General features: G+C 32.3%; 2 protein-coding genes across 2 annotated transcripts; one reads left to right on the top strand and one right to left on the bottom strand.

The window, feature by feature from the left end:
- Window positions 1–4,349: 4,349 nt before the first annotated feature.
- LOC100817228 (ATP-citrate synthase alpha chain protein 1) lies at window positions 4,350–9,221 on the top strand. The gene is made up of 13 exons (XM_003546800.5): window positions 4,350–4,634; window positions 4,827–4,973; window positions 6,006–6,182; window positions 6,306–6,467; window positions 6,576–6,656; window positions 6,818–6,869; window positions 6,992–7,106; window positions 7,242–7,323; window positions 7,589–7,684; window positions 7,783–7,884; window positions 8,352–8,468; window positions 8,559–8,675; window positions 8,788–9,221. Exons 2-13 carry the CDS (start codon window positions 4,875–4,877, stop codon window positions 8,857–8,859), a joined length of 1,272 nt encoding a protein of 423 aa, XP_003546848.1. The 5' UTR covers window positions 4,350–4,634; window positions 4,827–4,874; the 3' UTR covers window positions 8,860–9,221.
- A 1,999-nt stretch (window positions 9,222–11,220) lies between these two features.
- Window positions 11,221–14,228, bottom strand: LOC100817759 (UPF0678 fatty acid-binding protein-like protein At1g79260). Its single transcript, XM_003546801.5, has 4 exons — window positions 13,892–14,228; window positions 13,099–13,239; window positions 12,373–12,441; window positions 11,221–11,619 (listed from the first exon to the last, which is right to left on the bottom strand). Exons 1-4 carry the CDS (start codon window positions 14,066–14,068, stop codon window positions 11,500–11,502), a joined length of 507 nt encoding a protein of 168 aa, XP_003546849.1. The 5' UTR covers window positions 14,069–14,228; the 3' UTR covers window positions 11,221–11,499.
- Window positions 14,229–15,382: the final 1,154 nt, after the last annotated feature.

The following is a 15,382-nucleotide window of genomic DNA, read 5'->3' as shown; positions in this document are numbered from 1 at the left end:
CGGTGTGACAAAACATACAAGACCAAAACAAAACTCTTGAATTATAATCTTCTGATTTTATCCGATTGAACAATTTTGGTTGAACCCCAAAATTTGATTCAATCTGAAAGTGTTATACACGACTTCAGATTTATTCAAGTATTATCTCGATTTTCAAATTTAACCAACACATCTGGGCATAAGATCTATTTGATCTACCTATTTCATCACTATATTTCTTGTTCATCCTCCAACTTTGTGTTGTTCCCCACTTGCTCCAAGCACACACTCCTTTCTCCCGACACCTTTTGATACATCCTCCCTTCCACCGCCTCTAACAAACCTAGGTAGATTCACATGCATCTTAATGTTTCCAATGCATATAGTATCTAGACTTTGCTCCAGTTCATTCACATTCCAGACACCAAGAATCTTACAAAACCATATTTGTTCCTAAACCTTATCTCATTTCTGGAAGATTTTTCATAAGTAAGGGTAAGGCTGCGTATGCAAGGGTAAGGCTGCGTACAATATCCCTCCCCCATACCTTCGCATAGCGAAGAGCCTCTGGGCAATGGGGTACACAAAAAAAAAAAAAACACCTCCTTGCATTCATTAAGGAATCTTGCAAAGGAAAACATAGAGATATCTTCACTAAACATCCTTTCCCTCCTTGTATTCATCCCTCCAACTCACGTATTTGAACCAATCTTGATATTTGGCATAACAAAATGACACAACATTGGATTTTTTATAGGCAAATATTAATTATTAGCTTTTGTTAGTAGGGAATCAAATTTGTGACTTTTTCCTTCTTTCCTTCTTTCTTAACCACCCAATCAACTTTATATTCCCAACATTTAAGTTAAAGTAGGAGCAACAAACATAGTCAAATATTACCAAGATTTTCTTGCACATGTCTAATTATACTAATTAAAGAATAAATTATCACAATTTAACACGTATGGGCATAGGTGAACCATATCTTAAGAAATAAATTAAGGAACAAATAATTTAATCATTTTCTTATCCATTAAAGCTTAGGAATGTGAATAGGCCAATAGGTCAAGAGGATCCTATGGCCTGATTTGTTTAAAGCATGACCTGACCATTTAATAAAAAGGTTAGGCTTACGCGTTTAAAAAATATTACTTAATTAAATATGTTATGTTTGAGCTTATAAAAAAATCTATTAAGCCTGATAGGCTGGTTTGTTTATTCATTTAAATACAATAAAAAATTAATATACATATTGTACTTATGAATTTAATATTTTAACAAGTTAATAATATTATATCATAAAAAAATAAAATATTTGAGATAAAAAATAGATTATTAGTAAAATAAATTTTTTATCGTAATTTATTAAGTTGCTATTAGTTCTAGTATGTACAAAATTGTTTTTCGTGTTTCCTTTTACTTGTAACGTTTCTCTTTGGTGCAGAGTACTAACACCCTTTTTTAAAAAATAAAATAAAAATGAACGAGACTAAAAGCCCAAAGGAAAAGAAACTACAAAGCAACTACACGAGGAAAACAAATTCCCTGAGCATCATCAAACAAAAAGTCCTTAAAAAAGGAAGGATAATGCTCAAAAATCACACTGTGACATACATATGTTCAATACGAAAATTCCTGAAGGAACCCAACACCTTAATAATCAAACTTCCCTTGACACACTTCCAAACTTGGACCCTCTCAAAGCACAAACCACAACTTTGGAATCAACTTGCAACATACACCGAGGCTCGACCAATGAAAAGCTACCAGCACCTTTTATTCATACTATATGTTTCCTATGCCTTCCCAAAAAAATAGGCAGATACAACATTCAAGGGTGCAAGCTGTTCGGGTTGACTTAAGTTTTGTATATTTTTTAACTTTATCTAATTAAATTTAATTGGATTGGATTAGATTAATTTTATCTTTTTTATTTTTATTTTGTCAGTCCAACTCAATCCAACTTTAATTGAATTGGATTGGATTGGATTGATTATCGAGTTAAGCCATTAAAAATAATCATATATTTAAGTCCTGTAAAAAAAAAATCCCTCGAACTAAAAAATTGTTGGAATATTTTTTTGGACAGAATAATAAGAATGTTTTAAAAATAGGTATTCATAAAACATTTTACTATTCATATGTAAACAAAAAAAATAAAACATACATATATATTCACATTACTATTCATATAAAATAATGTTATTACCTTAAAATAAAAAGAAAAAAAAACTTTAAAACGATAAATTACCTTAAAATAAATAATGTATTATCTTGAGAATAAAATGAGCTTAATTTAAAATTTCTATATTAGTAATTTAAATGTATGTGGGTTGGATTGAGTCTTGAGCGACTTCAAAACTTCAAACCTATCACTCAATCTAATTTTAATTAAGTTTATTAAACTAAAAGTAATCCAATTCAATGACCAAATTCAACCTATCAAAATCTAATTGAGTTGAATTGAATTGGACATGTTCGCAAATTAAATCCGATCTGCTAACCTCTAACAACAATAGTAGACCACTTCCCCTATTCTCTTTCAATTGTCTAGGTAAATTTGTAATAATTGATTTTGTTATATATGATTTGTCTATCAATTCTATGGGTACTCTTTCATGTAGTGAGACTATTTTTTTAATTTTTTTTACATGTGCTAAAATAGTAATTATATATTGAGTGCATGTTCAGTAATGTAGAAGCCTATGATTTTCTTGAAAGATACTATCCCTTTCCATATCTTTTGATGTTTTAACTTTTTATTTTTTTTTAAAAAACAATTGATGTTTTAAGATTTCAATATCTAATTAGTGTATTTTTCTCAAATATATCCTTAGTTAACCCCATTACTAATGGTACAAGTATTAAAGATCAATGTATTAAATGAAGAAACATTTTAGTTCAAATATAACAATTTTTAATTCAATTAAATATTTCTTAATTTATGTGTAATAACCTTAAAATAAAAGATATGAGAAGGAGGTAGTATAACAATCAACTTATATATTTACTGCTAAAAGAATTAATGTTAATAATAATAATCCATAATTGATTATTCAGTTTAGCTTTACTGCAAAATAACATTACATGTTGTTTGATTTTGTGTGATTCTGTTTGGGACAATGGCAAAGCCTCTAGCCAAGTAAATTATATAAGATTTAGATTTGAATATAAGTTTATTCTCCACTATTGTTTGACATATTTAAAATTAGGCTTGATGACCTTTTTAACTTGTTAGCCTATTTAAAATTTAGCTTGTTAACCTACATACATGTCTTAATATAAAATAAGCCTATTTAATGACAAATTCTAGGATCAACCTCAAATATATGATTTACTAGTGGAACACATCTAAAAGATGTTTCCAAGTTTATGGAACGTGGTTTACCAATGGAACATTCATTTAACAATTGATATATATATATATATATATATATATATATATATATATATATATATATATATATATTAAAAAAACAAGTTTTTGAGCCTTTTCTATTTTATTTCTTCATCTTTCACTCACAATTATCGAATTATTATGATCTTGTTCTTCATCGACCTCGATGACATCATGTGATTGTCACCTTCGTGGTCAGCCTCACAATCTCTTACATCTTGTCAGATCATTCCAACAAAAAGTGAGGCATAAAACAAAATTAATAAAAAAATTTATTTCTTTAAAGAAAATTGTGATGTGTGGAATTTTTTAGTCAATATATATGATCTTTTTTATTTTAAAAAATTAATAACAAATATTAATTGGTCTAAAGTTTAAACTTTAATTATTTTACCCTTAACCTTATGTATCCTGGATTCCCTCAACCTGAAACATGCGACCTTCTTTGCCTTGAGTAAGCATTATTATCAAATTTGAATAATTATTTACAATTTAATTAAAATGACACGTTGCACATCGCCCATGCGATCCACGAGTTAATAAATGCTAGAATATTATTTGCAATAGGCAACCTACCCCTCGTTTTTATGTTTCCTTTGTTCTTTCTTCAAAGTTCATTCAATATTTACAACGAGAGATGCACATCAGATCTACATTTATTGAACCAAAGTTAACTAATAAACTGACAAAAAAACCTATTTAATTAATATAGGTTTAAAAAAGTTATGGTGACTTGAACGTCAAAAAATGCTAACTTGTGATGGTTTTACTAATTCTAAGAACTCAATAAAAAATCAAGAACTTAATTACATTTTTTTTATTTAGGAACTTAATTAAAAATTCTCAAATAACTATGTATTAAACTTTTAATATAATAAATTACCTTAAGAGACTAAACTAATGATATTTAAAACTAATGTAAAAGTAAAAAAATAAAAAATGAAGGGCCAATAGCCTAAAGAGTATTGTTCCAGTTTCGTGCATGGCCCCTCCATTCACCATACCGTGCGATGCACGAGTGCTTATAAAGTAATAAATAAATGATTTATGTTAAATAAACATTAAATTATTCAACCTATAGTACCCCAAAAAACACCCTTGTTTTCCTGTTTCTTTGTTCTTTCTCCAAAGCTTATGCTGTGTTATATATATACCAATACCATGTTGCCACCAACAACGTACTAACACAATTCACACCCACCATTGGATCCACCAATCTCCAACCTTCTTCTCCACTGTTCCGTTTCTCTCTCCAACGGTAACTGCATTGCCCCTTTCTCTCTCTAGAGTTCTTTCCTATTTCAATCTGTTGCATTTGTTTTCATGTTCATTTTTTCCTGTGTGATTCTGTTGCATTGCACGTGGTCATGCTAAAAATCTGTTTTTGATTGGAATTCTGAGGGCCCCAGAAGCTCATTTGATCTGGGTTTTTCTTGTTTTTGTGTTGAAGGAGAGTCTTTTGTTTTTTGTGGCGAGTTTGTTGCACGTTTAAGAAGCAATGGCACGCAAGAAGATCAGAGAGTATGACTCCAAGAGGTTGTTGAAGGAGCACTTTAAGAGAATCTCTGGCCAGGAGTTGCCCATCAAGTCTGCACAGGTATGCATTCTCATCACGGGGTTATTGCTTAATTTAACTAGTGTTTTAGTATGTACATTACTATTATATTTGAACCAGTATTTTAGTCTACACGAGAGTAATTTAAATTATGATATAAGGTTATTTATAAACATTGATTCTTTTTTAAAATATTGAAATTCAATTTAGATATAGAAATAAAGGACGGTAGATCAGAGACCATGTTAAGAAGATCAAATATAGATATAAAAATAAAAGAAGGGTAAGAAGGGTAGTTTGGGATAGTTTGATAGATAAATGTTTTGGCTGTTTGAGGAATAGAGGTGAGAGAATATCGAGAACGTCTAATTGAGAGAGTGAGGAGAGTGAATTTTTACTGTCTATGTTGTGGATTAAATTAGATTTCCAAAGTAGTTTCTTGTGTTGGCTTGGTTGTGAATCTTGTACCTTAAAAGTTTCTGTGTGTTGACTCACATTGGAATCACGCATTGAGTTTTGTTATCTTTTTCTTGATATAGGACCCTATGTTTATTTGAAGCCAATGTGATGTCTCAAACACCATTTGAATTTTTGTCCTAGATCATGATAGCTAGTAAAATCTGGTGCATGCCTCAAGGGATTGAACTTCCAACTAGTCTTGCTTTGTCTATCTGTCATCTCATTGCATTGCATTAGTCAGATAACAATCTTCAAATCTTACATCTGACTGGCTTATTGTAAATAATGTTATTGTATTTAGTTTGTTTCCTGGGATGAATAAATTTAAACAGAACATGATATGATTGATATCATCTTATGATGTGCCTTGTGCAAATTATGTGTATAAGTTTATACCTGAATAGATCTAATCTGAACCTCTGTCAAAAAAATTTGTTTATCCAGTTGATATGGTGTGTCTTCAATAAAACAATTTAATCCCTGCTTTAAGCTGTGCAAGACTCTATGATGTATAATTGATATGTGGAAAATTTCAAATTTGTATCTTACTAGTCAGCCAGTGCAACATGCTCATGTAACTCGAATAATAATTTTGTTGTGTGTTTTATTTCTCAGGTTACAGAATCCACCAATTTCAGTGAGCTAGCAGAGAAGGAACCCTGGCTTTTATCTTCAAAATTGGTTGTGAAACCAGACATGTTATTTGGAAAGCGTGGCAAAAGTGGTTTGGTTGCCTTGAATCTGGATTTGGCAGAAGTTGATTCTTTTGTGAAAGAGCGTCTTGGCAAAGAGGTGCTCTTTCTCCTCTGTCCCTCCAAACCTTAAATTGTTTTTCCCTTTTCATAATCACTTTTTCTTTTTACTTTCTATCTACCCTTTAAGTGTTTGCTCATATCTTTTTTCTCTATGATGTAGGTTGAGATGGGTGGATGCAAAGGACCTATAACAACTTTCATTGTTGAACCTTTTATCCCTCACAATGAGGAGTTTTACCTTAACATTGTCTCAGAGAGACTAGGGAACAGTATAAGCTTTTCTGAATGTGGAGGGATTGAAATTGAGGAGAATTGGGATAAGGTGCCAAAATTCATACTTTTTGACCTCACAAATAATTACTTGAAGTAAATTATGCTCATATTTCCTCGTAATTCCCATAAGTTACAAAGTGTTTTGTTCATATTTCAGGTCAAGACTGTATTTATGCCAACAGGAGTGTCTCTTACATCAGAGAGTATTGCCCCACTTGTTGCAACACTTCCCTTAGAGGTATGTTAATTTACTAATTTGTTATTTTTTTAATAAGTTAACTTTCAGTAAGACCATGGGATTGAACATCAAATGCTCTTTTGTTAGAGGACACTTCATTTCAATTATTTTTATAAGCACTCTGTTTCAATTATTTAAAAGTACTTCATTCATGCTTACAGATCAAGGGAGAAATTGAGGAATTTCTCAAGGTGATTTTCACTCTATTTCAAGGTATGCTACAAAATATGCATTTATTAACATTAGATGTGCTTGTGAAGACAACTTCATTGATGGTAGCATTTAAGTTTAAAGTTTTAAACATTTTCTTTTCCTATTTTTTTTCCTCGTGTTAGACCTGGATTTTACTTTCTTGGAGATGAATCCTTTCACTTTGGTCAATGGAAAGCCTTATCCTCTGGACATGAGAGGCGAACTTGATGACACTGCTGCTTTCAAGAACTTCAAGAAGTTGGTTTCTTCCCTCTAAAGAATATCAACTATTATTTGAAGGATGAAAATCATATCTCTAATTCATCATGTATAACTCAATAATGTTGCATAGTATAAGAATTTTTAAACCATGCATGTTATTAATATTTGCAGATGGGGAAACATTGAATTTCCATTGCCATTTGGAAGGGTTATGAGTACTACAGAGGCTTTCATTCATGGATTAGATGAAAAGGTGAAAAAAATATACTTTTGTCATGTATCTTCAATCAGATTCAATTCGTTTATAACTTTGTCCATAAGCTGCAGATCTTAATCACTTTTCCTCCTTAGCAAATACTGTTAACTTTTAATGCATGGTCTGCAGATCTCCAGGGTCAATTGAACTCCTTGTACTAACCTCTTATTAATCATAATTTTATTGCTTCTAGTAATCATGGTGCTATAAATTCTTTTACATAAACACTTATGATGTTTGTTTGTTTGTTTTCTGTTCCCAGACAAGTGCATCTTTGAAATTCACAGTATTAAACCCAATGGGCCGAATTTGGACAATGGTTGCTGGGGGAGGTGCTAGTGTTATCTATGCTGATACGGTGTGTTTCTATTACTTTAAAAGTTAAATTCCTTGCTAATTTCCAATCTCTTGTAACATTAAGCAATACACTTCTTACATACTAATTTATTAAAACAGGTAGGAGATCTTGGTTATGCTCCTGAGCTTGGAAACTATGCAGAATATAGTGGTGCACCCAAGGAAGATGAGGTCTTGCAGTATGCCAGAGTAGTGATTGATGTAATCAATTCTTATCTCAAACATTATCGTCGGTATTGCAAAAAATTCAAGTCCCAAATTGACTAGAGATAAGGCAAAGATAGAATATATAAATAGGGGACAACCCTCGCCCTATAAGCTAGCTTTTGGGGTTGAGTAGGCCCAAACCAACATTTTAAGATGGTATCAGACCCTATCCTAGATCCATTAAATGGGCCACCCCCCATATTATCCTCACACCAAGCTCAAAAGTGCTTGGGTGTGAGGGGGGGTATATTGGGAAAAACCTAAATCCCACGTTGACTAGAGATAAGGCAAAGATGAAATATTTAAGTGAGGGACAACCCTCATCCCATGAGCTAGCTTTTGGGGTTGGGTTAGGCCCAAGCCAAACATTCTAAGAGTGTGTGAAAATAGCTTATGAAATTGCATGCTACTTTGAAACATGATATAGTGATTCTTTAATCTCTATGACAATCTCTTTGCAGTGTGCAACTTCAAATCCTGATGGCCAAAAGCGAGCCCTTGTGGTAGGTGGAGGAATAGCTAACTTTACTGATGTTGCTGCTACATTCAGCGGCATAATTCGTGCTCTGAAGGAGAAGGTGAGCCTATCATCATGAAGCTTTGCTCTATAATATCATATTAATTTGCTTAGAGTAGAGTTAATTGATTGTTGACCTATTACAAACCAGGAACAAAAGCTAAAAGAAGCAAAGATGCACATCTATGTGAGGAGAGGAGGTCCCAACTACCAGAAGGGTCTAGCAAAAATGAGGGCACTCGGAGAGGAAATTGGCATTCCTATTGAGGTTATATAACTAACTGATTTCCTTTTATGATTGTGTTAAGAAACCATCTGAACTGATACTTACAAATTTTTTTAAGGAACGTTTTATGATATATATTTTGGTCTCTTTACAGGTTTATGGACCTGAGGCAACAATGACTGGTATATGCAAACAGGCAATCCAATACATCACTGCTGCTGCTTAATTATCCATTCTTAGGCCAATGCCTTCTATTACAAGTATTTTCATGGCTAGTTTGAAGTGATTGTTGATTCTTGGTTCCCTTTCCAACTCTCAGAATTGGTAACTTTGGTGAGTTAGAGCATAGGCTGTTACAAGTAGTCATTTAGTCATCAAATAAAGTGGTCAAGAGTGTTTTGTATCGTGTAGAATTCTGATATTACAGTCTTGGCACAATAAACTGGAATGTGTAATTGTTTTATGCTATGTCAAGCTGGAATTTTAAGGCTCTCGGCTTTACTTTCAGCAAGTAAATTGATTTTCTTTCCACTTTATGGGAACTTAAATTTCTGTTTAAAAGGGTCTTTCAATAAACTTGTTTATGTACTCCCTCCGTTTCATAATATTTGTTGTGTAAAAAGAAAAAAATAAATCTAATTGTTATTTTACCTTTTCGATGTAATATTAATTACTGGCTTTTACTTGTATCTTTTATTATATCAATGAGGGCCACAAAAACTATAAAAGAATTATTACTCTCTTTTATCAATTTATTAATTTTTTTAATAAAAAAAACTTAGAATGACAAATATTATGGAACACAAGGAGTATGAAATTGTACAAATTCAATTGCTTTGGGAAAAATCTTGCCCTCTTGGAGACACGACAATATGATGCACTAACACAGTTGTGAAAAATGTGCACGTGATTGCCTCTCGAGTCTATAAAATATATCAAGAAGCATATTCATTTCCACGAGACATTTCACCACGCGTTCATGGAGTTTAAAAATCATTATACGGCATGACAGAATTTAGCAGTTCATATCAGCACATAACAAATTGTTGGAAAAGGATTTTGAAGTCAGAAAGAAATCAGGTGATATATGTACTATTGATTTGGACAGTAGAGAACAATTTAGCAACAAGAGAGCAACCAACAATACAGCACCATACATCATAAACAATATAACAGTTTGCCTTTAAAAATAGAATCAAGCTTTAGCGTTAACGAACCAAACTGCAGAAGGTTCACCAAAAGAAAAATAGAGATAATTTGGACCATTTCTCGATTGGTGCAAGTAAGTTGTCAATAGATTCTTTTTGCTCACTTTGTTGCCATTTATAAAACTAGAGCTTTTATGACTTCTCTGAAGAAAAAATAAAGCATGTTTGAGTTAATTTGAGGAGAATATTGGTTGATACCAACACAACCCTTATGGCAAAGCTTTAAAAAAATCAAATTATAAAATGTGTACAAGAAGTTTCAAATATGATAAACACTAATGTGTCTCCAGACTCGGTGGATTATAAAATGTCCACCTTTTAGTAATCGGGTTCCTGGCCATAAAGGTAATTTTAAGTGAGATTTAAATCGTAGAATAGCATGTAATGTTTGCCTGCGGATCTCAGGTTACCAACACAATGATGATAGAAGCTTTACAAGTAGCTGGAATGTAACAGAAACCACTGTTCTGTTCTTGAAGCAAAGTGTATAGATGAACTTTCTCATAAGTATTTGTAGGAGATGGAAATAAAATAAATTAATGAAACAAAATAAATCAAATTTCTTGTGTATTAACTTACTCACTTAAAAGTACTTATAACCAAGCAGAACTCGACATTGTTGTCTTAAAAAAGTCTTTGCAGAAATCTTGTCTTAAGATTTAACAATTAGCAAAAATATCATAAGCTAGAAGTTAATCCAAATTCACCCTATATATGGTTTTCGTGCTCAATTTCTTTTAGTTTCTTTTTTTTCTCAACTTCATGTTCATTAGGCCTTGTGTTATTTCAAATATGTCCCAAACAAAAAGGTCTTCTATTCATCCATTTTGGAATCTTTTTCGTACGTTAGATAACTCCTTTGTTAATAAAATCTTTATTTTCTAGCATTTTCTTCTGCATTATATGTTACATAGTAATCGATACTTGGCTATATCCATTATCTTACAACCCCAGAATTAGAAATACATAGCCCATTTTGTGAAATGATAACCAGTTTTCTATATACCTTATAGATAAATACAACAAAGAACCTGATTGTACGTACACTTCATCAACAGCAACTACTAGAGTGAAGATCATTTTACCCTCCAAGCAAACACTGCTACTGTCACTCAATTGAACAATTTCTGGCTCTAGAACCTCGATGGTGAAGATTGCTGTGCTTAAAGTAAACTAAAAGGTTTATAAAAGCATAGAGAAGTTTGAGGGTTAGGATGAGTAATTCCTTTAGCAGGTTCATAAAAAATACTAGATGGTAAAGAAGAAACATAGTTTCACTTTGAGCATAACATCAAATGTTGGCTGTAGTTACTGCACCACAATAGCTTCAAACAACGAAGTTAATATAAAGCATGTATTATTATATATGAATTATGATGTACAAACAGAATATTTTCTGCTTGGCTGCTTCCAATAAATTGATTAAATTAATTCATGTCGGGTTCTTCAAACATTAGGTCTTGAAGACCTTGTATACAAGACTTGTGAACATGTCAGACAGAACCTTGCATATAGGTTGTAATTTGTAAAGGAGATCATTTTGCCAATTGGCAGAAAATTATCAAGGTGACCTAAATTGCTCTTTAAAAAGAGTCACATTGGATGGCTCCATATACTCATTGACATCCTTCTGCAAGCAATCGAGGAAGATGTTTGCTTTAGAGCTTCTTCAGTGATGCTTTCAAGTGTGGTTGAAGAGTTATTGTATTGGTAGCCATCTGAACGTCATAACAAAGATTCCCATCAACCAGCTGGAAACATCTTCTTATCTCTTTAACCTGTGTGTGAGTGCATAAAACATTGTAGGTATGAATACCACAAAAAGAGCACAAAATGAGGTACTCCATTCTGGCCCCCAACTTTCTTCATTTATCAATATAGTAAAGCTGGTGGTAAGGTGTTTCCTTAATCTAACTTTGATATCTAATTTGTTTTACCGTGGGGGTATTGAGTTGAGTATGGCACAAAAAGTATTTCCTATTGTAAACAAAAACATTTGATCTAACGAGAGAAATCAAAAAGCAATTATAAAATATGCATGGTAATATCACATAAAAAAAAACTTTTGGCCAAAATGTTAAAAACAAAATGAGGTATTATAGTATCACTTCACTGTGTCTGTGGATTACTATAAGCCATCAATGATTGTGGGACCAATGATTCATCGACTTAGTTAAAATACAAGTAAACTCAATGACTTCTTCATCTACCAAATGTTCAAAAGACCCCACTCCCCCACCCCCTCTTTCTTCTCTCTCTCTAAAGTACTTTCATGTTTCTGTTTTCTGCAATCATAATCCTCACAGATGATGATAAAAAATTTCCAAAAAAGTATTCATTATGCATATTTTTTATACATATTCATAATATCAGAAGACACCTTACTAAGACACCTTACTTAGATGGTTGTTTTTGATATGTAACCTAAAGGCAGCCATTGAATCACTATCAGAATGTGATGTATGTAAACAAAGCATTTATAAGCATGAGATAGTAGTAATGTTGCATTTGGGAAGGCACAATATGATTACCTTAGAAGCATTCCCCACTATTTCACTTTGAAGGTGTATCATTTTCTCTTCAGCACTGTATGTCCCTTTCTGGAAGTACAACATCAAGTGACACGTTAGTAGCACAGCAAAGGGGAATAAAAAATGAAAAGCAGGAAAATAACTTGCTTCATGAACCTAGAAACAATGAAATAAGCAAGATCTTTATGTCTAAGCAATTCAATAATGGAAGACAATAAATCCAGCCAATATTTGGGAGAATATCTTTACATAACAAAATAAACAATATAAACATAATTGCTTTACATAACTTATAAATCATTGAATACAGAAAGAAATTTATGCAATTTCAATGTCACTCTTGCAAACAACTGACAACAATGGATTGCGCGCAATGTTAGTAAAATTGGGAATTAAAATGTAGTAACTCGGGATGGACTTTTTTGCTTGGAGCTTATTTATAGCAAATAGAAATTAATAAAGACGTGCTTGCCATAGTTTGACAAGTAAGGAAAAATTAAGGAGTTAGGCCAGATCAAAGGGTAATATTTATCAAAATTAAATCAGGTCATTAACTTTTTATTCAAATTGAGTTGTCTCCAAATTTAAACTGAGTAGCTTTGCAAATTAAGAGTCCATGGAGCTTCCAAACCCACCATTCCGATAGCATACGGATTATAGAGACACAAGTACGAAGCCAAACAATGTATCCGTGACACAAAACCAAATCAAATTGAAAAATAGTACCTGAACCTCCACAAGACCATTGCTTTGAGCAATCACAACTTCAATGGTGCCATCTGGTTTAGGACGCCAGTATCCACTCTCAGCATGCATAGGCTCTCCAGAGCTGAGTTTCCATGTCTTCTGAGTGTACCCTATCACAGGCTACACCCATTTCACACACACAACCAAACCAAATAAACAAAATCAGTGCACAACCACACACATAAAGAACAAGAGAGAGACTTGATGGGTTAAACTGAAGTCCTCAGAATATATCATCATAAATGGTTAAAAAAAAGAAGGTAATTGAAAAACACTAATAGTGTAATCCAATTGTTCACTGCCATATAATTAGAAATCATTTACATTTTTGTAATAATTAATTTAAACATAATCTTTTGGATAGTTTTTAATTTTTCTTTGCTAATGACAAAAGATATCCTCATTTGGAAGCAATCTTGCTCCTCAAGTTGGTAAGTATCGCTGAATGACAAAACTCTCCCTTAAGGCAACTGCTTATCGCTGAGTTGGTTAGTTAAACAGAAACAACTCAATGCTAGCTCAAAATTAAACTCTAAAAACAACCGAGGACGTGGATCAACCAGCACGAGATTGTTCCAGTTTAATTGGATGTCTCGACTTCAAATCCTGGATTGAATACTTTGAGAGAGAGCTTTTCAACCCACAATGTGTCTACCCGTCGAACAGAATTTTCTCTAATGGTGGATAACTGTGGTCTAGAAACAAAATAAAACCCAGTAATAAAAAAAGACAACTTTGAGAGACCCGATTATGGAGAAAGAGAGAGGAAAACCTTGCTGGGGGAATGAGAGAAGTGAAGCTCTTCGCCATAGGAGAAGGAGTTGATAGTGGGGAACCCTCCTTCTCCTTGGCCTCTCCATGTTCCCAGAAGGTAGGAGAGTGGTGCCACTGCCGGGTGGATCACCGGCGGCGATGTTTCCGGCGCCGAAGAATTCGTTTTTGCATCCATTTTTTTTGCTTTTTCTTTGGAAAATGTTTCTGTGACTGTATTGTTCTGCAATCCGAAATGGGGCTCTTCGGATTTTTTGTTTTGGCTTGGCTTGACTTGTCATTCACCCTTTATATTGTGAGTTTACGAAGTTGATGATATCTGTAATACATTTAGGACATTTCCAATGAGAGATTTTAATTATTTTTTTATGTACTTCACATTGTTACGTTATTTTTAAGATTTTTAAATTTTTTTATTTTAAATATAAATCTTATTTTGAGACTTAAACTATTTTTTAAAAATTGAATGTCCAAATCTTATCTTTCTTTTCCGTCTTAACCCTAGTTCACTCCTCCTTTTCCTTCCTTTTTTCTCTCTCATGCTCCTTATCACTCACCATCTCCTCCTTCAGGTACATAATTAATGGGGTTCTTCACTTAAATAATGTTAGATTTCAACTTAAAATCAATTGGTACTAGGTGAAATTATCCAATAGATATATAAACTATACCCCAAGAACTGAGACAGACGATGTGAAACTTTCTAACACATAATTGTTTTTAACCAATACCCCTTAATCTTAGCTTCAATTTCAATTATGCTTACATTTATCTTTGAAGTTTTTGATTTAATCCTCATTTTAAAAAATTTGCTGAACTATATCTTCCAATGGTGATATCTTATCACTTATCTGAAATAACAAATAACTTTCTTTCAGCTAAGTTTCTAGCTTGATTCATTTGGTTAATATTTTAATTGGTAACAATGTATAAACAAGCTATAGTGAATTTATTAAAATTCTTTTTACCCCTTAAAGAGTTATGTCTTAGTTTTAAAACCATTTTGGAATCATCCGATTTCAATATCTCTACAATTTATATGAATTCTTTTAGTGTAGCTTTTGACTAGTTTTGGTGCGTATAATAGGTAAAAATATGACTGTAAGGCATGCAATTCATATTTATTGAATTAGTGACTTATCACCTACCTTACACAATAACTAGAAATTTCTAAAAACAAAGTTCAATCCTTAGCCTTGTATGTATCTTTCAGAATTCTACTTGGAAATTAAGACAAATTGCTGAAATTGTGTTCTTTTAATTGCATTGTTTATATCTATCATGTTGAATACCTTACTCTGAGTTGTTGCTTGAAACATTTTACTAAACAATGACATAATTTAATTAAATAACAATAGAAATACCAATTATGTACATATATAAGGTTATAAATGTTAGGGAAACTAAAGAGAGAGAGCTGAGAAAGAAAGATGGAATACTAACACAGATGATGAAAGAATGACTTATTCTTATTATATTTTTCAACAGAATG

This window comes from Glycine max, chromosome 15 (genome assembly GCF_000004515.6).
Source record: "Glycine max cultivar Williams 82 chromosome 15, Glycine_max_v4.0, whole genome shotgun sequence".
NCBI lineage: Eukaryota > Viridiplantae > Streptophyta > Magnoliopsida > Fabales > Fabaceae > Glycine > Glycine max.
Note: the sequence above shows the minus strand (reverse complement) of the source record. Positions and strands in the feature narration are given on the sequence as shown.